Source organism: Myodes glareolus, chromosome 23, assembly GCF_982192425.1.
Source record: "Myodes glareolus chromosome 23, mMyoGla1.1, whole genome shotgun sequence".
NCBI lineage: Eukaryota > Metazoa > Chordata > Mammalia > Rodentia > Cricetidae > Myodes > Myodes glareolus.
The window spans coordinates 38,199,658-38,225,168 of NC_142048.1; the positions used below are offsets into that span (position 1 = coordinate 38,199,658).

Here is a 25,511-nt window from a genome sequence, read left to right on the forward strand (position 1 = left end):
GTTGGTGTTCCTAATGGGTTGCACCATCTCTCTAGTCCCCTGAAAGTATTTTGAACCAGTCATTTCTACTTGTTACTCTTGTCACTGTGAGTATTTAAGATTTATGTAAGACTGAATAAGCAGCATGATTTTTGTGATATTCTCAATTTTCTAAATCTGTTTCCCAATTAGACTGCAAGATGTAAGCAACTGTGAAATACAAGGAGTTAATACTGGATCATGATGAACACTGGTCAGATAGTATAGAGAATAAGACTATTGAATGTTTTAGCTTTTGAAGTGAAATAAAAGTAAAATTCTGATTTTTTTTTTAACCATTCCATTGACTTATTGTGATGGAAGACAAAAATTGTCAATAGCCTAATGCTTTATCAGTTGGTAACAGTGTTGGGGGCACAACCACATAGCATCTTCCTATGCTGTTCTTTGATTCCATTTACTCTTTGGCTCAGATGTCAGATTGGAATATCTCAACAACAGATATTTTCTTAATTTTGAAGAATTTTCAAAGACCTTTAAAATGAAACTTTTAAAATTTCAAAGACTGAAAATGTGACATGAAAGTTTTGTCATAAAAAATTGATGTTATTGAATGGTGAAATTATAGGAAAGATCACTTAGGATTGAGGAGACATTGTTAATTACATAGTAATATAATTAAACTCTAATTAAAGTAAGTAGCTTACTGTTGGAGAGTTTGCTAGTGGAAAAACTTCTGCAGAATCCCATCTTTCCTGATTGCCACAGCCTTGCTGTGCACAGTCCCAGTGCTGCTGTGTAGTGGTCCCCAGCAGCTGAGGAGTCTGGAGTAGAATATGACGTAAAACGTTATCCTGCCCTGGAAATCAAGCCACCTTAACAATCCCGACTTCTATGTCGAATGTGTCCAGCGATAGTTGTGGTAACACCCGTGTAATAACACCTCTCAGCCTGCTCTAGGTGTGAGGAGAGTGTCAGCTGCTAGTAAATGGATGACTCATTTACACCATTTGCTTAGCCAACCATTCCGATGGTCCTAGACTAGGAATGGGTGTTCCTGGGACCCCAGGAGGCATGGTACTCTTAACTTAAACCTTGTGTTAAAGATAAAGAGCTCTTACCACAGGCAACAGGTTTATGTCTAAAGAGGTGGAGGTTAAATGGTTAGAAGAGGCAGTAGTTGATTATTAAAGGAAATGTGTGTGTGCATGCCACAACTCATTCCATCACCCATCTGTTCATGTATGCAGTGAAATCATTTACTTATTTATTGCTTGATTCTCATTCCCTCCTAGTATTAGATTCTTGAGAAGTGGAATTCTCTTTGCTTGTTGTTATGATCTCAGCACTCTAAATAAATATCTGTAAAATGAATGATCAGTCAGATGAATATTTATTGATCGACTTGAACAGATTTATTCTAACAGTGTAATAGTTTTTTATGACAAACAAGGCAAGACCATAAGAGTGTGGGGAGGCAGTTCACATTCTGTGTGAGTCAGGAAACAGAAAGAGACGAATTCTTATATCAGCTCACTTCCTCCCCTTTCTTTTATGCAGCCTGGATTTAGGTCCAGGAGGGTTCATCCCTCCCCAGTTAAATCTTTGGGGAAATGCCCTCACCAACATGCCCAGAAGTACATCTCCTGGGTGATTCCAAATCCAATCAAGTTGAGAAAATCAATTTTCATAATTTATGTAGACTTACCAGTTATGTTTTGTAGGCACAGGAACACACACACACACACACACACACACACACACACACAGAGAGAGAGAGAGAGAGATATGCTTGTACACTTGTCTCTGCAGTTGCAGACGTGTGGTATTTCATGGCTAAACACCTTCGCTTATACTCTCTCCTAAGAACAAAGATATTAGCCTGTATAACCCAAATGTAGTTGGGAAATAAAGCATTAATACAGTATTATCTCAAGTGTAATACAATTCATCTTTCTACTGTTTTATAGAAATGGTAAGGCCTATGACTTTTTCCAGTATTACCTGGCAACTGAATTTCTTTAAATAACTTTTGAACTTTGAACCCTTTCATAAACAGTTTAAAAATGGCCTATTGTTTATTTTATTTTTACCTAGTGGTTGCCTCTTTTATTTATTTATTTATTTATTTATTTATTTATTATTGTTTTTAGCAGATTCTACCATAACATTTGTCTCACTCGCCTCAGTTTGCCCCTGTTTAGCACCTATTTTTTGCTTACTGTTACTGCTATCTCTCTGTTCCTTAGATTTAGTGGGATACAGGTGATAATTATAGATTATTGTGTATCACTTACATCAAGTGCTTAAAAAATACATCATAAAGCTGTTTTTAAAGTTGAATTAAGGGTGCCAGATATAGTGGTGCATGCTTGCTGAAGCAGGAAAATCATGTGTTCAAGGCTAGCCTGGGGTAATAGACTGTCATAGCAGGAAATGACAGGGAAAAGGCACAGTAAGACTTCCTTTCAAAAGCATGCCAATCAGCACTCCTGAACAGACTTAATTTATTGGTGAGTCAGACTAGATTTTATAACTCTTTGCTTTTGAATCATAAAATGTGTAAGAATGGGTTATCTATTGTTTGTAATTACAAATTATTGGAATCTACCTAAATGGCTAGTGATCTGTATCACATATGTCCAGTAGAATGTTTCACATATACAAAGTGATTGTTCTCTGTGAACTACTGATTGTTGTTCTCAATATACTTTTAAGACATGAGTATGAATAGATATTATGTGACATTCTTTCTATAAGAAATAATATGTCTTGGTTTTGACATCCTTTGTCATCTTCTAGCCCCGCCATGTATCAGAGTTATAGTGTGTCACTACTGTGTGGCTTTGACACTCTCTCTTGGTCTCTTGGATACTGTGCTGCTGTGTTGTGAGCGACTCTAGAGAAGCCCATAAGCTGGTACTGGAACATCTGACCACAGTCAGTAATAGATAACCTGAGAACCGTCAGCCACATCCTACAAGGGGGGGAGTGGATTTCCAGTCTCAGTCAGGCTTGAGGTACTTACTGTAGCTCCATCCTTTAGCTCAGATGCAACCCTGTGATGCCGAGTCAGAATCATTCAGCTATCCATTTCCAGAATCCTGGCCCCATAAACTGTATGAGATAATGTTCTTGTAGCTACCAACCATAGAGGTGAATTATTTAGGCAGAAATAGATTTCTAGTGCAGAGTGAAGCATTTTAAAGTACTTATTTTAAACTGTCTTTTTGTAAAATGAAAGACAGAAAGAATGAACCAGAAAGCATTGAAGTTGGTTATATTCAAGGAAGCTGAAGTTTCAGAAAAGAAGCCTGGGAGGGTGGGGCAAATAAAGGGAAAAAATTAGAAATCTAGCAAAGTAACAAATTCAGGAGCATTTCCTAGAAAGTACTCTTCTTAGTGCAAGCGTAACTTCAGGAAGTCTGTCATGCTTACCAAGAAAGTTAAAGTCAAGGATGGAGGTGAAATCCTAGGCCCTGAATACAGACAGACAAGCCGTCTGTATTTCAAATAGTCACATTTAAGTGATGTTGGAATATCATATTTGACCTTATGCCCCAGAACAAGGGGAAGAAAGGGGATTTTAACTGAAGCAGATCTTTTTGAATACTTTTTAAAATATGTGTAATATAGTAATCCTGAGACCTTTGCATTTTTGTAGTATTGAGCAAGTATGCAAGCAAGGCGGGTGCTAGGAAGAAGGAGTGCTTGAGAGGAAGCACTGTGGAGCAATGAGGCAATACCTCCGGGGCCTGAGTGGCTACATGCCATGCCTCCATGAGCTGCTGAAGACACCAGAGCCCAGGGAAGAAATGGGATATAAAGGGTTCTGGAGAACAGGAAACTGAAACCTTCATATGAGCTGGAATAACTTGTTCTATGCCAGTGGTTTTCTGTCTTTCCCAGGGGTCTCCTGAGACTGTTGGAAAACTCAGATATTTACATTACAATTCATAACGCAAGCAAAATTACAATTATGAAGTAGCAACAAAATAATTTTATGGTTGGGGGTCACCATAACATGAGCAAATTGCGTTAAAGGGTCACAGAATTAGGAAGTTTGAGAACCACTGCTGTAAGCAATAGGCAAGTGTTCAAAAGAAAGGGAGAGAGGGAAGGGAAGGGAAAGGGAAAAGGGAAAAAAGGAAAAAGGAAAGGAAAAGAGGCATTATAAGAACTGAAAAGTCCTTATGAAGTGTTTCTTAATGGCCAAATTTAGGACAATTTGACAATCAAAATAAATTATGATAGTGCTCTACTATACAGTGAGTTGGATAAAACAGGAATAACTGAGTATATGAATGAATAAAGGGGGGCTCTTTAAGATCTTAGTCTTCATTTCTGTTAATCGGTTTGGAGGGACTGTTAGAGATAGCAAATTAACCATTGCTTCAATTGCAGTAAAAACTGGTATGGACAAATGTCACGTTGAGGGGCTAAATCTTAGGGACTGCATTCTATTAACATATTTGCATGTTTCTGCCTATCTGCCCATAAATTAAGCAGTACTTGGTTGGGTTCAAAATGAACATCATCAATGAGAAAGTCAGATAAAGCTGAGAAGACACCAAGACAGTTCCCATGTGTCTAGGGCACGGACACTGAAGTATTAAAGACAAATATAGAAAGCTCGAGGGCAAAGCAGTACAAATTGGTGAGCCTGGCAGGTAGGAGTCTTCTCTACTGATTTCGTAAATTTTCTGTTTGAAATTATTTCCATGGAAAGGGTTTTAAGTTTTACTACAGATAAAGAGAAAGGGGTTGTCACTGAGCTAACGAGTTATATAATCGACGGTGTGTATGCTGGTTTCCCTACTTTCCACTCCAGCCTTCTTTTTAAGTTGCTAATGAGGAGAAACTCAGCCTCCCCACACTCATCCCATTTTCTTTCCAACCACTTCAGTGGTCTTTTGTATTTATTGTCTCAAGATTAAATATTTCTTTCTATGAATGAAGTTTAAACTTCCCTTGTCATTTTAGGCCAGGACATTTATGAGCAGTGTCGCAATTACCAGTTCTTTATCTTGTTTTGAAGAGGACCACTGGGCATTTATTTAATTTCTTGAAGTTGTTTGGAAGCAAATGCTGTCTGTGCCTTTTTGTCTTATTTTATTTTCTACAAGATCATAGTAGACTGTGTTCCTAACTGGGTGTCAATACGATGTACTCCCATCCTTCCTGAAGAATACCCTATCATAGTTGCACACTGGTAGGTACACTAACCAAATTAGCATCTTAGCTTTGTGTGGGTATGGCTACAATATGTGGGCCAAGCAGTATTTTCTTAAGGGATGGATCAAGCCTACTTGGAATATCTTGATTTTATACATTTGATCATAACCCTCTGACAGTTTGGAATTGCTATACTTCTTAATAATTCCTCTCCCCACCACCCATGGACATTGGATGTCATCTGAATTGACAGCCTGACAGGGAATGGGGAGCAGTACAGGGATGGTGTGCTTCAATTCCTTTTGAGAGAAAGTAGAAAATGTGTAATTATCTGAAGTGACTGGATCATTTTATATATGGAAATTTCTTTTAAAGGAAGTAGTACTTAAGAGCTTAATTGGATAGAAAATCAGCCCCAGCTAAGAGAAGCTCACACAGTGGTAAGACTGTGAGTGGATCTGTGGGCTCTGAGACACACCCTCCTGTCTTAGCACACCACTCCACTTCGTGGAGAAAAGCACTCTGTCTACCAACCAGTTCTTAGCTTTAGCCTTAGCCTTCTCCCTCTGAGTTTCTTTTTTTCCTCGTCTGTGAGAAAAAATTTATTGCTCTTTATAATTCTAGTTATATGTATTTGGCTTCAACATTTGGAAATGGGCCCCAGGTGAATGAAAGGAATCTTTTTTCTCCATTGATGTTCAATCTTTCCATACGTTGTTTTTCTATTGTTCTACTACCCTCCATTGCACTGAGAGTGAATGATGTATTGCTTCTGACAGGACACAAAAATGACTTGTTTTAAAGAAGTTATTAGAATGCCAGGGGCAATAACTGGCAGATGTGGGAGTCTCCCGAAGAGGAATGCTATCATGCACTTGTTTGCAAAATTAGTCTTCTTTTCATTTTCAAAACCTATTAAGGAAAACCAAAATAGCTTCTTGCTTATACTTTTTGCAAAAGAAAAGTGAGCATCCCAAATAGAAATATGAATGATGATGTCTAGAAGCAAAGGCCAGCTAGGAATAGAGGAGGGAGGAAATCCAATTAAGAGTGGAAGCAATATTCAGACCTCTGTAGTGTCATCATCGCAGAAGTTTGTGCTTCTGCTTGCTGGCTCGGAAGGCTGTATTTCCTACACAGTGTTCTCAGTGAATCTTAGAGATACTTAGCAACTCAACAAATACTTTCACAGAAAGTTCTTGGACCACTTTGTGCTTCCTTTTAGTTATTGAGCCATAATGCCTATGTCAGTATTGCCCTCAAGTTCTGCAAGTATTTGGAGTCCAATACTATGCTGAAATATTATGATATAATTTGAATTAATAAGTTTTGAAACCAAACAGTCTCCTGAATGATAAAAGAGTTATGAATCACATCCATATATACATGCACTTTAATTTGACTTTCTTCTAGAACAAATGAAATAATGTTGCTGAGTAATTAATAATGTATAGGGTTTGTTTCTGAAAGAAAAGAATGAAAGATTAGTCTCAATCCTCTCCCACCTTTAGGTCTTTATGTGATACTTTTTAGGAAAAAAATTATTAAAATTAATAGATTAAACAAAAATGAAAGTAATATTTTTCCAACAAATAGTTTCAAATTTCTGAATGTATTAAGAGCCTTAAAAAAATTTAAGTGTATTAAAAGCCTTAAAGCCAGGTTGATAGTGACCCACACCTCTAATTCCAGCTTTCAGGAGGGAGGCAGAGGTAGGTGGGTCTCTTTGAGTTCAAGGCCAGCCTGGTCTACACAGTGAAACCCTGGCTCAAAAAGCATAAAAACAAAACAAACAAAAGCTTTAAGATTCAAAAGGATATTGACACATCATACTGAAAAAAAGAACAGGGATATACAGTAATGCCTTGCAACAAAAATGGTACTCCCATCCTTTTTTTTTTTTTTTAACAAAAAGCTCAAAAGAGATAGAAATGAATATAGGAATGTTCCGAAAACTTTACTCAAAGAACAAGGTGAGTGAGGGCCTCTGAAAGCTTTGTAGATGGCATGAACACTTTAACACTTACCCACTGACATCACAGACTTCCTTCCTATGGACCAAAGAAAGTCATGCAAGTTTCCTAGCATCACTTCGCCCTTGGGAGGCATTGTTCAGTGGTGTGGTGGAACTAGCAATGATTGAGAACTAAACTGGGCCTAGAGATAGTGTTCTGGGATAGGCTATCATGTTAAAATTCTAAGAAATTATGTCCAACCAATTGGTAGAAATAAAATTATCCCCTTTGAGGAATAAACTAGCATCTTTTAAATTTTTATTATGGTATGCTTTTTAAATTGGTGTGGGGGTGGCTAGAGAGATGATTCAGAGGTTATGAGCACTGGCTGTTCTTTCAGAGGTCCTGAGTTCAATTCCCAACAGCCACATTGTGGCTCACAACAGTCTATAATGAGATCTGGTGCCCTCTTCTGGCATTTAAGCATACATTTAGGCAGAACACTATATACATAATAAATAAATAAATCTTTAAAAAAAAAAAAGAGTTGAAGCCCAGAGGCTGAAGATAGTCCAGTGGTTAAAAGCACATAAATTGGTGCACAGATGTGTGTGTGTGTGTGTGTGTGTGTGTGTGTGTGTGTAAACGTGCCACAGTGCACATGTAGATGTCAGATTACAGCTGGCCCAAAAACATCTGAAAGATGCAATGTGAGAACTTCTTGACGGAAGTAGGCTATATTTTTCTCCTTTCAGACCTAAAAAATTTCATGTAGCATCAGCTTCAAATCGAGGCACTTGAAAAAAATTATCAAATAGGCGAACAAAGATTACTTAAGAACATTGCTAACTGAAAGGTGAGCAGAGTCTCTGTGTAGTTCACACGCTGCAGACTTCCTCTCCCAGTCTATCTGAGTGACAGCTGTCTTTTGTACCTGCTCAGGACTTGTCCTCGTTTTGTAATTGTAACTCATTTAGAGCAAACGTCTTCTTCCTTAGATGTCTCACTCCATCCTCCAGCCCATGCCCGAGTTCTGGGAGACCCTCTCACTCTCTACTCAGGCACCAAGACCTAATTAACCCACAGGCTAAGTTCTCCCTCACTGCAATCGTCAGCCATGTTTGTTCAACACTAATACAGTCGCAGTGGTGTTTGGCTGGTGGGACACTCAGAGGTATTTCTCTGTACACAGATTCTTCCTTCAGCATTTAGATGTTGAATGTTTTTTAAACTTTGTTCATGTGGATTGGTAGGTAGGTACAAAAGAACTGTTTTTCTTCAGTTCAGTGTGTCAGCATTAAGATGTGAGGTATTGGGTGGTTGGTGCAGGTACAAGAATGGAAAGATCTGTTGCTTTCTAGGGTATGTTTTCATGTACTAACAAAAGTGAGTCTGCTTTATGCATAAATCTCTTTCCTTTATACCATAGTATAATAAAAGGCATAGATTCTTGAAATTTTATTTTGCATGGAATATAGAACTACTTACCTCAACAAAAAAATTATTAAATATATTAAATATATTCACAAGAACTCTAGTGCCATGGAGTATTTCTAACACTGTATATGTACTTTTAAAATCTTTTTTCTGAGGATACTTTCTTTCCTTTTTTCTGCTAATTTTTAACAAGAAGAAACACATAAACTTTATTTTGAAAATCAGCAGTAATGATTTATTACACATGCAGTTACACAATCATACACTCAGTAGTAATGATTTATTACACACACACACACAGTCACACTCATGCACACATCTGGTGGTCAGTTGGGATGGTTGGTCATGTGTCTTTCCTGAAGGAACTTCTGGGTTACTGTTAGTTGCATCATCTGCCCTCAGACAGACCTGTCTCCAAAGTACTTTTCTTTAAGATGTGATAGTTTCTCAGCTCAGTCTCTGTCGTTAAAAACTATAGATGTTTACAAAGTAGAGGAAGACACTAAATGTGCCCAGGAAATAATTGGATCCTGGGTTTAAAATTTTTACCCTTTCAAACAAATTTTTTACTTAAATCTATTAAAGTTATCAAGACGATAAAACATTAGGCTGCCAAGAATCCCAAAATAGCTTGCTGAGATTTTATACCAATTACAAAGCTCTTAGTTAGGTAATCTTTGTCACTGTTCTTAGATAATTCTATGCAGAAGCTATTACACAAATGACTGATTCTATCAATTGACTCACATTTACTCAAATGAATATATAGTACCTATTACGAACAGAATAAGAGATTGTGTAAGAAACGTTTTCAGACTCTGGCGTAGTGCGTTCTTTAGAATGTATGGCTGTTTAAAATGTAAATTTATTTGAAATAGTTTCTATCTTTGTCACATTAGGTTTTATATATATGCACATATACATATATATATATATATAATTTGAATTTTGTGTCTTAATTTATTTAGGCTAGAGACAAATACTTTGAAATGGTACAAGATGAACCAGAATCTTGTCCCTTATAAATACGACCAGGCATGAACTATCTGGCTGTATAATTTTTCATTGCTTAGAAAAGAAAAAACAAACTAGAAAACCCTGCATGGTATAGGTATAGGGAAGGACTTTCTGATAGGACTCAGTTGCCCAAGAATTAAGGCCAATAATTGACAATTGATAAGGGCAATTTTATGAAACTAGAACACTTCTTTACAGAATTAAAAAAAAAACAACAGCAAAAACAACTGGTTGAATCAAAGCCCACCAAATGGGAGAGAATCTTGACCAGTTTTACATGTGACAGGGGCTTAATATCTGTGTTACATAAAGAATTCAAAGAATAAAGTATCAACCAAACAATCCATTCAAAAAAAAAATAGGCTTAGGATCTGAACAGTGAGTTCACAAAGGAAGAAGTAAAAACAGCTAAGAAGTATATCAAACGTGTTCATCATCCGTAGCAAATGCTAGGAATGAATTTAGGAAATGCTAGCTGTGAAACTTCATCTTCCCCTTGTCAGAATAGCAAAGATCAACAAAACAACATACAACAAATACTTGAGAGGATATGGGGGAAAGGGACCCCACATTCACTGTAGGTATAATTGTAGACTGCTGCAGCCACTCTGGAGATCAGCACAGGTAATCCCCAAAACACAAAAATAAATCTGGGTGAACCATCTTTACCACTCTTTATCATATACCTGAGTGCTTGACATCCTACTGCACAGGCACTTACTTGCTCAGCCATGAGCATTGCTGCCCTAATTACAGTAACTAGGAAATTGAAACAGCCTAAATGTCCACCAACTAATGAATGGATGGTGAAAATCTGGTACATATATACTATGGGATACCCATTCAACTGTAAATAAAAATAAAATCATGAACTTTGCAGGTAAATGAAATTAGATCGAATAAGGTAACCCAGACAGAATACAATTCTTTTTCCAAGTCTTCAGGTATGAATATATAATCTGAAGTAACTGTAGATGTCAGGAAAGTAAAAAGGGATAATTGGAGTTTGGGGAAGTCAGGAGCATAGAAGAGCAGTTGAAACGGGACTTGTAGGATCCAAGTGATCTGAATGGGGAAATGGGGAAAAAGGGGGGGCTTTAATTAAGGAGTGAAGGGATATAAGTATAGAAGAAGGGTAAAAATAGCAGTAAGGATGGCTGAAAAGTCATAGGAATCACTATTACCTAGCTATCTAAAAGTACTCTTACATGTGAATGAAAATTTCCTTTTCTGGTTGGCAATGTTTCGCTTGAGTTGTAGACTGTCTAACAAAACCCCAACACCAGGTATGAGAAGACCTCTTTTGAGTCATTGGTCAGGGTTGGAGACTCCCTAAATATTATAGGCTACTGCTGCTGCCTTGGTTGCCCCCGGCTCCTGAGGCACAAGGTAAGTCCCCATTGCTGAAGACACCGTGCATATTAGACAGAGAAGCTGAGCTGGATCTAACCTGCAGTCTTCCTGAAGACTCGCTTTCATGATACCAAAAGACATCATGCAAGCTTCCTAAGAAGAGAACAACCAGTGGTTATACCCATTTATAACTGTGAACCACAGCGACCAACATGATATGATAACTTTAAGGGGGAAGTAATGGCATACCTAGCTTTGTGGTAACCAACAGTCTTCTAATTTTACTTAAAACTGCCTCGATAAAAAAGGGAAGTCATACCTGGTACCGGAAACCTAGTCAGCTACCCAGCGCTAGTGAAGTCATGGATCTTGAAGGAAAACCTACAGCCACGATTTACTGAGCCAATATAATCCCTAACTACGTTCTAAGTATTTATCCTTGTACCCACAGATAAGTGTAGAAACTTAACTTTGCAGCAGATGGAGACTATCAGAAAGAAACAGCCAATCAAAATGCAGAATTTAGGAACCCAGTACCGTCTATAACACAAGTCTTGTTCCTAAGGCTCTTCTTGTGGAAGAGGGGTAGAAAGATTATAAGAAGCAGGGAATTTCTTGTGAGAACATGTCTTTTAGAAGTGCCAGAGAAATTACACCCATGAAATCTCGACATGGGCACCCTAAGCATGACCTGAACAAACACAACACCCAACAGACATGCTGACATAGGAGGAGGAAAGTCCAGGATGCCTCAACCCTAGACGGAGAACTCCAGGCAGCTAAAGAATGTTAAGAGCAGAAAAATAGTCTTCCTAACCAATTGCTTATCCAGTACAAATGGTCAGCCCTGAGAACATGCGTACAAGTAACATTGTACAGATGGAGTGAGCATGTCATTATTATATATTTAAGAATGCATACACACACACAAATATATATATATAACATATAATACATACACATAACAATAATTAAAAAGAAATCCAGAGCAGAGGTACAAGGGAGATTTTGGAGGGAAGAAATCTTGGGAAGGGGGAAATTATGTAATATGTCTCAAAATTAGAAAATTTTGATTTAAAAATATGTAAAATCTTAATATTGATTTAAAATAAAATTTTAGTTTTTAAAATGTTTTTTAAATTTTAGCCCTAATTTATCATCTTTCCTGTTGATTCATACAGCCATTTTATTAATTAGTGAAGTTAAATTTCATTTACTTATATGGGGCATATGTGTCTCATATACAGGTACAAATAGAGGTCAGAGGATCACTTATGGGAGTTCAGGTTGAGCAGCGAGAACCTTTACCCACTGAGCCAACTTGCTGGCCCTAATTATTTTTATTTTAGTTCTATTTAAAAGAAATTAAGCTAGACCTAATAATAAAGGTCTGACAACTACTTGAGAGGCAGAGGCAAGATGGTGGCAAGTTCAGTGCCATCCTTGGCCATTTAATAAGATTGTCTATAAACAGACAAAATGTGCTAGGACTCCTAGTAAAAATAATTTTTCATGGCATATAAACCTTAGTTTATATTGTAAATAAAACATTGCTAAACTGTTATGGTCATCTTAGCACTTGGGAGGCACAGGCAGAATTAGACCAGCCTCCTCTAAATAGCAAGTTAGAGGCCAGCCAGAGCTATATAGTGAGCCCCTTTCTCAAATATTAAATAAATATATATACTTAAAAAAATAAAGTCAGAGAGAAACAGCCACCCCGCCCCCCGACTGGAGAACCAATATAATAGCCTGACTGCAGCGTATGCAAGCAGCCAGCAGCTAACTGGCAGTTAGCACACACTGGATCTACTACACAAGAGGATGGGTTGTTGTGTTTGGGATACAGCAAGATGGCTGAAGACTTCTTTATCCCATTCAGAGTAGTAAGGGATTTGAGACTTAGGAATTTATTCTTTCTGGAATCGTCTGTTATTTTCACATCACAGTTGATCTTGTGAATAACTGAAACCATAGAAGTTATAACCACAGATATGGGAGAGCTGATGTAATTATCTAGGCGTATGTATAGTGATAGTTCATTCGTATTTTAATAAATATTGCGGATGAAGTCATCCTCTGTCCTAACCCAGTCCTGTTGCTCTCCTGTCCCGACTGCTGCAATGCAGCTTGTCCTCCCCAAGAGGGTATACTCCTGAAAAACTTCACCTACAGTTTTTGGTTGATGTTGCCGTAGTAATTTTTTATTTTTTTGAGACGGGGCCTCACCTTGTAGCCTAAGCCAACCTCAGTCTTCTGACCTTGTGAGCATGGTGACAGCCCCCTCGAAAGTACAGTACTATAAAATGCCACCCTCCTTTCCCTAAAAGAAAGAAAGGCATGTTGTTATAGAGAAGGACCGTGGGGTGTGTAAGAAAAACTGTTTTCTCATATTTTGTGTCAGTTCTTTTACTTGAAAATCTTTCAAGGGGTTTACTGAGAGACGATGGACTCTCTGTCCTTGGCTACACAAAGCAAATTAAGAACTGTTGCTATGAAAGCGAAGTGCTTCAAACTTCGAATCACTTTCTTCTCTTCACTACTGGGGTGTTCTAAGTCAGGAAGTATTGGGTGCTTATTTGTATTACCCCTGGCCTCAGAACAACCACATAAAGTAAGTTTTCTTTTTAAAAAATGGAAACATTAGATTTGGAGGAAGGTTAAATTACTTGGTTAAACTCACATGGGTCGATAATAGCATAGCCCGAATTCATTTGAAATGTTTGGCCTTAAAGTGATGCTGTCTGTTAGAACTCCTCGGTGACTTCCAAGTCAGCCCAGGCCCTGTCCTGTCCTACAAGAGACATGTAGAGGATTTCATTAAGTTATCCACGGCCATGGCTTATGACAAAAGTGAAAGTAGAAGCAGAATGCTAGCCTGCAGTAATGAGGTTAAAAAGGAAAAAAGTTAAAGGGGGTTGAGCAGAACACATTTTAAGTACAAATCAAAGAATCCTCATTTATCCTGACACTGATTAAGAGAATATAGGTTTGACCTCAGAGTCTCCTGGATCCAGGGATGCAAAGCATTGCATTTAGCCTCCTCATGCATTCTTTTGTCATTAGGTAATGTTCAGCCATTATTTGCCAGAATTTTCACCTTCTGTTCTACAAGGCCATATTGTTTTCTCCTATCTAGAAAGCCAAGTGTTCCCCACCCCACATTAAGTTAGGAAGTTGTGAAGAATCTACCAATTCTTGCTTGTCCAGAGCTTGAACCACTAGGACCTACACTTTTACCCATTCAAAATTAAATTCATGTGATTACATAAAGAGAAAAGTAAGTGAATTAAACATTTTGAAATAACAAGATGTATAGCATGCTAGAAGTATTTGGACAGGTGCAGATATCCCTGCTCATCATAGACCCACAGCTTATATCATGATCGTCTGTTGAAAGTTCGTAGTAAATGGCCTTGAACTACCAAGAAAAATATAGCATCATTTTTCACATAATCCCTATTGAATGTATAAAAGTATATAATATAGTTCAAAAAGGAATTCTGTCAAGAACAGAGAACTTAAAATGCTAAATTAGCAGTTACATTGAAAACCCCACCATCTATCCTGCTGTAGTCTTTAAATGTTCCAAGAGTTAGTGTTTGTGGTACCAGAGTTTTAGCAATGCCAGTGGTTAATTTTACATAAACAGGACTCATCTGTTTATGAGAGAAACGTATGCCCATCAAAGAATTAGAAATACTAAAATACTCAGCCCTGTCTCCTAATGTTTGTGTTATTTTTATGTGAGGTGTATTATATTACAATGCTTATTTGAAAAAAATTGTTTTTTATTAAACCTGTCGGCAAAATTGATCTTTTCATATAAGAAACTGAAAAATGTGTCGTGCCTGCTGTCTCAGAGCTGTGAGACTGTGCGAACACAGTGCATTGTGACCAATAGGAACCATATTGTTATCTTTGAAAAGAAGATTGCTTCCATGCAGTTCTTGCTCTTGTCAGGGAGCTTTGCCCTTTAAATGCATCAGCCTACTAAGGCCCAGAGTTGGTGAGATGCCTGTTTGGGAATTGTCAGACCCCTGCTTCTTGTGACAAGTTTAATCCTAAGGAATTGCAGGCCAGTGTAGAAGTCCACTATTTTTCTAGTGCTGTACGAACTGACTTTGACCTCATTGAGCAATAGGGTAAACTAAAGTAGAAATGAATGTAGTAGTTGTGTTTTAGGAATTGAAGACATGAAGGAGGATTAGTTAGAGAACTATTGTATAAAGGTAGTGGGAGGAAAAAGTACATAAGTGTAATGACAGTGAGAACAAAAAGAATTTCAAGTAGAGAGAAGACATTAAATGGAGTACATGGCAGTAGAACTTGTAGTTTGATGAGTTGGTTTAATTTCTTACATTTTTAAATAAGATGTGAATTGACCATTTCTTACAAAGTTAAATATATATCTAAAATGCAATCCAGCAATCAGCCTTACTAGATGTTTGCCGAAGAGAAATGAAATTTACTTCCATGCAAAATGGTTTCCATAGATGTTTATAATAGTGTCATTTATAACCGCCAAAACCTCCAACCCCGGATTTCTGTCAGCTAGAGGAAGGATAACCAAGCTGAAGTATGTCTATGTAATGATGTTGCTTAACAGTTAAAAAAAGGAAAACCCTAATCTGTCTATAGCAGGTACAGATTTCAAAAGTGTTTACACTGAGGGAAAAAAAAAAAAACAAAGCACTAGACTCAAAAGTTTATGTGTTCAGCAATTCTAGTTAGATGACATTCTGGGAATTAAAAGTATAAGGACATTGGGGGACTGAGCTAGAGGTAAGTGCTTGAACATATTCAGGTCGTTGGGTTCAGTCTCCAACAGTGGAAAAAAATGGAGGAATGTCAAGTAAACAAACAGAAACATTGGGGACAGAAACTAGACCCATGGTTGCCATGAAATGAGGCTTCACAAAAGCATGAGGAATGGGGGAGGGGCAACAGAAGTAATCTCTGTCTTTAGTAGTATCTAAGAAAATTTGAGTGGTTAAGGGCATTTGCTGTTCTTATAAAGAATTGGATTTGGCTTCCCAACACACACACTGAAAACTCAACTGCCTGTAACTCTAGTACCAGAAAAGTCCAACACCCACTTTTGGCTTCTACCAGCACTAAGTAAAATTTTTAAAAAATATTTAAAAAGCATGAATGTATCTGCGTAGTGGTACACTTCTTTAATCCCAGCACGCAGGTGACAGAAGCAGGCTATGGCCTATATAGTGAGGCCCTCCTCTCTCTGAAAAAAAATATGAATGTAACTGGGTAAAATATACATCACTACATAATATGAAAAGACAGTTGTACCATCTTACAGAACGTCCCCTGTAGCACTCATAGTTGTCAGTGAAATGTGCTAGTTATATGCACCCATCTCAGACTTTAAGGGGGTATGAATTGGTAGGTCTAGAAAGGGGCTAGGGTAGTTCATGCCTTTAATCCCAGCATCTGGGAAGCAGAGGCAGGTAGATCTCTGTGAGTTCAAGGCTAGCATGCTCTATAAAGGAAGTTCCAGGCCAGCCAGGGCTACACAGTGAGCTGCTGCCCCCTAAATAAAAAGCAGCCCCCCAAAAGAAGTTCTATAGCCCCACCTGCTGGTGTACATCAGCAATCCCGTTGTTGGGAGTCAGGGTGGGAAATTATCAACACAAGTTCAAGACCAGCCTATGTCAACATTTTGAGCCCAGTGATGGAAAAGAAGGGAAGAAGATGAAAGAAGGAAGGAAGGAAGGAAGGAAGGAAGGAAGGAAGGAAGGAAGGAAGGAAGGAAGGAAGGAAGGAAGGAAGGAAGGAAGGAAAAATATCGATGTAGCCAGAACTATTGCCAAGTGGATCAAATGTGCAATTTACTTTTCTAAACTATGTTTTTTTAGTGCAAGCATTATAATTATATTTTTTTACTTAATTATAGAGTCCCTCAGCTACCATTAGATAGGTATATGATGTTTTAGAAATAATGGGCAGTCTGAGCTCCCAGGTTCTATTAAGCACTATAATGTGCCCTGTTTAAAATGAGAATTTGTTCCTTCCTTTCTTTCCTTGTCATCTTCTTAATGTATCCAAGAGTTCTTCCTCTGCAGAGTGTTCTAAAAGGTCATTTTCTTTTAAATTACGATGTACTTTGTAGACGGTTCACTGATTAACAGCTTCCTAGGGGAAAACATCCCTGAGTATTGGTATCCAACTTTAAAGAATATATATCTCACAATACCACCCCCCTTTTCATCAGTGTGTATTTACATCACCAGTTATAATATAGTTGTCCCCTCAGATGCTTGAAGGATCAGTTCCAGCTCAGTGTTACCCTGTATTTCATGGGGATGAAGCAGTTGTTCAAAAGTCATCCTAGGAAAAGAAAAGCTTAGAGTTTTGACTGCAAGAATTTTAAGAGTAAGGCTAAAAGAGGGCTTCTCAATTATCAGAGCACCCTGGAGTTGCAATACAAGTTTTCAGCTCTCATATGTATTGTTGTCTGCACAGTTTGTGTGACAGGCACACTACTGAAATAACAATGGTATGACTGAGCAGCAGAAGATTTTGGTTTTGTCCAATTTTAACTATTTTAATGTAAATAACCACACGAGCGCATTGATTATCATATTGATCAGCCTACCTAGATTGTATTAGGTGCAATTGATGTTTATTGCTGATTGGTGTTAGCTAGTGAATGTTAACTTTAGCTAGTTAATGTTTGTTAATGTTAGCTTTTAGGAGATAATTGACATAAAGGATCGCCACCAGAAAAAAATACTCTTCTCAGCCTCAGGTGCTCTGTTTGGAAAAATTGTGGAGTGTTTCGTTTGATTGCAACCTTAGATTTAGCTGACGGTATTGCCAACTTTGAAGCCACATCAGAGGAGACAGGAAGATTTGATAGGATTCAAGAATAGAAACAAGACATTAAAAACTTAAGACCTTTGAAGTTTTCCCCTTGTTGTCTCAGAAATATTCATGAAAGATTGTAGGATGAAAACAATAGGTTAATTATTGCTAAGACCCTGTTTTCTATATAGTAGAGTATCAGTCTGTTGGAAAATTGGTTTGCCTGAGGATCAAGCTTTAGTGACAATAGAGTCTTGTTTCCTGGTCTTGTAGCTAAATTCTTTCTGCAGCCACTTAACTAGTTCTGAATCTTCAAACCAAGACATAATGAAATACATCACTTCAACTAATACTTTATTATCCAAATAGGCTGTGGGTTTAGCTCAAATAATCAATTTCTTGTATTTGCTGGTATCTCAGTGCAAAGATTTCTTTTTCAACTTACCAATGCATGGTCTTGTTCTGCACTCCCAGGAGTATTAGCGTTGTCAGCTCAGGGTGCTGCTCTGCACTAGTAATGGAGACTGAAGTCTTTACAAAGGTCTTCCTTGAGATTTCCAATAAGTTCAGGAATTAAAGTTTGCAATGGAAATGTGAAATGCATCAATTACTTGAAGAGATGCAGAAGAATTTTCTTCTTTTCTCTTCCTATGGCTCAATGGTCCGTATTTATAAACTCAATGCTTCAAAGTTGTTCTGATGGGAAATTTTGGTTTATTATATTATTTAAAGTTACTAATTCTTTGGTTTGTAGAATGTTCTTACCAATTAGTTTCTTTCCTCTAATGTAATCCTGTCTTCCAAAGCTCCCATTTGGTACTTCTGTGTCTACACATTAGCCTAGTTCCAGAGCCTGGTAGACTGCTGGGTAGTAGTGGAACCAGAGCCTGGTAGACTGCTGGGTAGTAGTGGAACCAGAGCCTGGTAGACTGCTGGGTAGTAGTGGAACTAGACACTCAGTTTGACTGTTTTAGGGCCAGTTCATTAACTAAGAAAATGATGGCCACTGGGCATCGTGGTACATGCCTGTAATCCTGGCACTCAGGAGGCTGAAGCAAAGGGACTGCTTGCTGTGAGTTCAAGGCCAACCTAGGCTACACAGGCAGGGCCAGCCCTGTGTCTGGGGAAGATGACAACTTGTTAGGTCTGCTCTGGAGCCTGCAGGGTAGGGTGAGGTAGCATAGGGGACTGCCCAGTTTCATTTCATGTGCAAAGTGAGCCGTCACTGCTGGGCACACTCTGTGTGGTGGGAAAGCAGAGGAAAGAAGATCAGAGTTCCTTTTCAGTTTCTTACTGCTTTAAAAATCTGTGATTCTCTGGTCATAAACTTTCCATGTTATTCCATTTCTAACAAAACAAAATCGCTCATTTCTACAATGCATTCTGCTTTGATCCTGCTAGTTGCTGGAGGTAAAGGCCCCATACAGCGTTGAAATTGATGTAAATCAATAATCATGACTTCCATATATTTCTTCAAAAGAAACATTTGCCTGTATACCAAGAGGAAGAGAAGTTATTTCTGACTACCTCAGAGAAATATGAAGTTTTATTTTTAACCTTCATTTTGATAGCATTTATAAAACATTAATTTGTGTATCTGCTTGGGCACATACATTTTTACATGTGTCAATATTTGATAATAATGACTATTCAAACATGAAACAATTATTGTTCCTACTTGTTTTCATCCAGCTTTATTCTAATGAAAAAGTGGTATTTGAAGTTTTCTGTTTTCCTCATCCAGGCTACTCTGTCTTCATTTGCTCTCTAGCTCATTTATTGCTGCTTTTGCTGGGTATTATTAAGGAATACAAATGCTCCATAGAGCACCATGGTCTCAGCTAAAGTGAAACAGATCTAGTGGTTTGGCTGCTAGGAAGCAACTCAGGTTTGCTGTCAGTGTACAAAGGACTCTAATTCATTGTGCTACTTTTTCCTGCAAGGCAGGGTGTGAGAAATGAGTTCGGCTGTTGACTGATTGTGGTCCTTGGGCACCAGATAGTGGATGCTGGAATGTATTGCAGAAAAGCCGATTAAAGCCCTAGGATTTAACAGGAAGAGTAGAGTCATCTGAATGCATACTTACATATTTCTTTTGAAATTATTGCCTTATTATCCTCCTATGCAGAAAGGAATAACATTATTGCAAAAATATGCATTTTGGTGACAATAGCAAGCTGTGCATGATTAGGACTTTGTGCAGGTAGAACAACGATTGGAACTTTGAGGAGCCTGCATCCTTTGCAGTTTTGTTACTTAGCTTATTGGAATTATATTTCACCATGGCTTAAATGTCAATAGTCACTTGCACTTTATAGTGTAAATATCCACAATCTAGAATGTCTGCTGTCAGCACCTAATACCTCATCCCCATGCTCTGGCTGCCTTTCTTCCCAATAAAAGTTTACTGGAGTAAAGTTTGGAAATATTTTATGTCGTCAGTAAACTTGAAGATACTTAAATACAATGTATTTTGCATTCTTCCTGTTAAAACATTTCTACATTTTCTCAGCAAGTTCAAGCGTAGTCCTTCCATGGCCATTTAATTTAGTGTGCCTCATTGTCCTGATGCTCTTGGCTTGTCTAGGAAGAGCCAGCATGTCCCTTCCTCTCTCCGGCCTTTCCTTCCCTCCCACAGTCATCACCTAAAAGCTGCTTTTTTTTTTTTTTTTTAGTTTCTTTCTCCCAAAGACCTCCTTAACCCACAGTTAGCTTGTTAGTAATCCTATTTAAACTAGCCAATAAGCCCCGATAGTATTTCATAGATTTCCCCACAATCTACTGCAATCGTTTGCTTACTTCTCTCTCTCTCCTTTAATAGGATAATATTCCTTGAAGTCAGAGATAGCAGTGCTGCCTTTTGAGTGTACAGAAGGCTTCTATAGCTGTATTCACTGATTTGCATTATTTAGATTGTAATTATTCAGCCTTTTTTATTTTAAATTTGACTTTGTAATGTCATATTCCTAGTATGTTAAACTTCCATATTGCTAAAAAAAAAGTTTAATAAAGGGAAGTCTTTACTTTTGAGCCTTTTTGGACAGAAGATACAATTTTACTTTTGTGCAGTTAATTTTTTAACAGTCTGAACCACAGTTTATAGGAAGTTGGAAAAAATAATTCTGTGATTCTGAAATTGTTCAGTCTACCACATGGAACTAGGAGGGGGGGTGCATAGAACTGACTTCATTGGTATAAGATTCCCTTAATAACTTTTCTATTTGAAAACATGGTTATAGTTTCTAGATTTTAGCCTAGTTCTAATCCAAGAGACAAGACAAAGAAAAGGCTGTATAGTATTTGTTAATAATGGAATATAGGATTTAAACAGATGCTGGTATTGGTATCTTTGTAGTGCTTGCTTTGAAATAACTCGGTTTTATAGTGAAATGCAAAGAAAACATCAAGAAGGTATGACCACAAATAAGTATTTTAAAATAAGGTTATTGTTTAACTTTTATTTAAAGTTTTTTTGTTAATGTGTACCTGATTTTTTTCACAGATGACATGTTAAGACAATTTGTATAATTATTTTTTAATGATAATGCCTTATATCTGAATCATAATCCTAGCTGTTGTTATTTAATGGAAAAACAAATACTGTGTTGTTATTATTAAGGTTCTTTGCCCTTCAGTTGAACTCACAAAAGAAACTTGTTGGATCTTGAGTATGCTAAGAAATCTGCTATAAAGATTTGTAATTTCTATTTTCACTCTGATATACTTTTTTTAAAGTCCATTGTGAAAAATAGAGTAAAATTACCCATGTCATAGTAATTGGTTACCTGCTCATTTCCTGAGATGCCTACTTAAATAAGATTTACTACTGGTAAAATTTGATATACCAAGTATAAAGGTTAATACAGGTTAGGTTATTGTTGCCAGTTAAAGAATGTGTTCTCTGTTTTTGTTTTGGAGCACTGCCTCCAAGAGGCTTATAACATTTGGTACGTAGTTCACGTATTTCTAGTCTACAGACCTTCCCTATCGGGCGAAAAAGGATTCATGATTCTGATATTTACATTTCTTTCTTTCTTTTTTCTTTTTTCCTGTTATAAAGCGCAGTGATGGTAGCTAATTAAAAACAAAAACTAAAAAACTTTCCATGCCATTAAAAATAAAACTGACGGGTGTTTGAAGGCTAGTAATTTGTACCTTTAAAGAGCCACATTATTTTGCTTTTGTCTCAGAATGTATTATGCTTTACAAGTATACTGTGACAGCCTGAATACAAACGGGGGGAGGGAGGGAGGGACATTGTCTTCAGCTGGCACGCTGTTATCAGAGGGAATGTGTTCCTAGACGCGAGATTTAGCATTCATTGGTTGTCTGAAGAAAGCTATTTCATCTGAGGATTGGACAAGAAGCTGCGTCAATTTGCTGCCCGTCTCCAAGGCACTGGTGATGCTGCCTTCACAAGCTGGCTAACGTCACGGCTCCATCACCCAGCGGGGTGTGGACTCTCTTTTTCTGTTCTTCTCTATTTAATTCTCTATTTGCTGCCTACTGCATTTCTTAATCTGTCTTCTGCCAAATGCTAACAGCATGATATTTTGCAATCATCTAGGTGAATACAAAAAAGACGAACTCCTAGAAGCTGCTAGGTAAGTGATTCCATTCATTTTAAGTGAGTATAATGCATTTAAGGGAAAAAAGGGGGAGGGCAGGTGTAGGAGTGTAAAGATTTATAACCTGTTCTTGTCTTGCTTGGGTTTTAAGGGATGGTATGGATAAGATCTACTAAGTCTTTGTGCACTTTATTACATTGTTAGTGGGCATAATGACAGAATCCTTCACTATGCTGAGTATTGTAAGGCTAATTTTATTTGGAACCTATCTTGAGGGTACTACCTGCAAACGTTTCAAAAGATATTCTCGGAGTGTTTATATGCCTATGGCTTTCTTTTGCTTTGAAGATTTTTTTCCTGACCAAGGTTGAAGGAGAGACGTAAAGTAAACGTTAAAATCCTCAGCTATTTTGTTGGTGGTGGCGGTAGTAATGGTCATTTATGATTTAATTTATTACCTCTTTATAGAATTTGTATTTTTAAACTCTATAGAGTTTTAAATTTTTTCACAATAAAGTTTGTAATTAAAATGACTCTGTAGATAAATTTTTAAATATAGAAAGCTGCATTACCCAAAATACCATATCACCACATAATTAACAGGAAATATGTTAACTGAAATAAATATTGTAAGGCATGTATTGTGATCCATATTTTTAAAAATAAAACAAAATCCTTGTTGTTTTCCACTCTTAATAAAAGCATCCATAAATATTCATAAGAAGCCCAATGATTTTACAGAAGTTGACTTACTACATTTTTATAGGAGTGGTAATGAAGAAAAACTAATGGCTTTGCTGACTCCTCTAAATGTGAATTGCCATGCAAGTGATGGGCGAAAGGTAAGTTGTTTCAAATGCTTCCAGTAATTTCTTGCTTTAGAATGAAATTTGGTTCCGAATGGTCTGTGTCTGTGTTTATACGTACACATTTATGAGCTGTTTTTACTGGCATCTTTGCACTGTAGAGTGAAACGCTGCTCTCTTACTGGGGGCTGTGACAGACTCATGGAGCTACTAGCTAGGGAAGCATGCATCTTCAGGAAGCTTTCCTCTGAACTGTCAGACACTGAAAGTTGTTTGTTACATGAGCTGTTTGCACACAGTGCTTTCGGCAAATAAAATTCACTGTGTTTTCTGTGTGCCATGATGGAAATGATGTTTATCTTTGTTAGGATGTATGTATTTGTTCTTTATTTGGTAGATTTGTCTGCTAGATATCAGCACTTCTTCCATTAAAGGTGAGAAACTGCTAATGATTTTTTTTAGATCTCCATATCAGTTCTCTCTTTTTTTTTTTACTATTGTGGATTATTGTAAGAAAATAGACTAAAGAGAAATAATCTCCATAAAGATACACTTGTCATAGCTGTAAAGTAATGTATAAAATGCGCAGCTAGCAGCCTCACTCTGTTCTGCACTCATACTGCATATAGAATGAAATGTAATGTGTTTCAGACTGGAAATGACTGCGAAGTTTGCAGTGATTTACCTGGTAGACTGAAAGAACCCCAGAACCCTCTCTACTGCACTAAGCTAGCAAATTCACTGAGTACTCTTCCTCATTCCGGGGAGGTGATTTTTAAGGGGTAACTGCTTTTTTTTTTTTTGGTTTTGGAGTTGCTGTAGGGATTTTAACCCCATGAGTACTTTTAGCTGCATATTTTATTTGGATCATCTCAGTAGGTAAAGTTACTTCTCTTACTGTGTAAGTGGAAGCTTTCTCTCCTGTAGTAAGTGCAACTGTGGCTTCCTTGAGTTCTCCATAACCATTTTAGTACTGGGACATTGATGGGCAATTAACTATAGAGCAGGAGGTGAAGAAGCCATCCTATCCCAGTTTCATCCCCAGTCCTCAGCCCTTACACTGGACAGCCCCATTTCTTCTCTAGTGTGGATATACTCTCACTTCTTAGAACTGGAACCAGTGCCCTTTTCCAGTTCCATGGCTCTTCCTCTGCATTAGCCATATGGTTTTTGCTGTAGACTTCCATTACGCTTATGCTTACATTGTCTGTTTTCTACTGTTCTGTGTCTTTTGTATTTTGCACAGAATCAAGCTTGGCATCTAGCAGCAGCTTTAGAGTATTAGTCTGAGTCTCTGACAAACCCCGAATGAGAAAATCGTCTCTTCCCTTGCTTTTAGAAAATTGAATCTATAGGATGTGAGTGAGAGATTGTATGTTTTCTGTTAGTCTTACTTTATATTCCATTGATTTCCAGATAGTTACAACGTGAGGAGGAACTATATTATTTTCATGTATAAGACATTTTTAGGAATATACCTGAACTGTCATAATGAAGGATTTTTACTTAAATAATCCAGTAATATTCTAAAATAATGCAGACATGCTTATAGATTATCAGGGTTTCTTTTTTCAGTTTAAATCAGGTAACAAAAATAGGTATTTATTAGGGCTTATTGCAATTCTTATGTTAATATGTTATAAGGAATCATTCAAAGTTGTCATCTGTATGCAGATCACAAATAGAATTGCATACATTAAAGTTGTAATGTTTATGTCTAGATTTTTATGCTCATTTGTGGCACGGAGTGATTTTTCTTAACTAGTATGCACCAGTTGCGTTAAGCCACAAGCGTGTTCCCTGTGCTGGTGGGGACTGGTATCATCCTCTAGTTATGACAGTGTTGTTTGCTTTCTTGCAGTAGATATCAAGAAAGCATATGAGCCAGTCAAAGCTGATAAAGTACAAGTTTCTCTCTCAGATATTTGGTATATTTTCTAAGACATTCTCATATGTTTACTAGAATGAGGGAACTTGGTTTTGCATAAGGTTCCTTTTTCTATGCAATATGGCTTTTATATTAGAGCAGGTCACAGAACCAAATCCTGTTTGTAGAGGCTTTCCAAAAGACTGTTAATGCTGAACTGCTTTCTGTCTTGGTTTTACTACACTTCTTGGTTTTGTACATTTCGAAGGCCCATGGAAACGTAAATTCACAAATAGTTTTAGAAAGAAATGCTCCTTAAACAGTCACTGTGGGTGGAGAATTGCTTAGAGATGTGTAGTGGGTGAGATTTAGTATTCTTTATGCTGTATGTGGGGTTGTACATGAACGTAGTTTTCACTGTCTTGTATTTCATTGCTGTGACTTGATGACACTCTAGTTAGGTATTGTGAGTGATTAATATTTTGATTTCCCCCCTTGTCTGTCTGTCTAGCCTCTAGAATTGGGAAAA

At 37.4% G+C, this 25,511-nt stretch overlaps 1 protein-coding gene across 1 annotated transcript in view; it reads left to right on the plus strand.

Moving 5' to 3' along the window:
• Window positions 1-25,511, plus strand: part of Tnks (tankyrase) — a 138,737-nt gene that overhangs the window by 54,262 nt on the left and 58,964 nt on the right. The window contains exons 4-5 of the mRNA XM_085680807.2: window positions 22,309-22,345; window positions 23,076-23,151. Coding sequence (XP_085536933.1) covers window positions 22,309-22,345; window positions 23,076-23,151 — 113 coding nt within the window. The remainder of the gene's footprint in view (window positions 1-22,308; window positions 22,346-23,075; window positions 23,152-25,511) is intronic.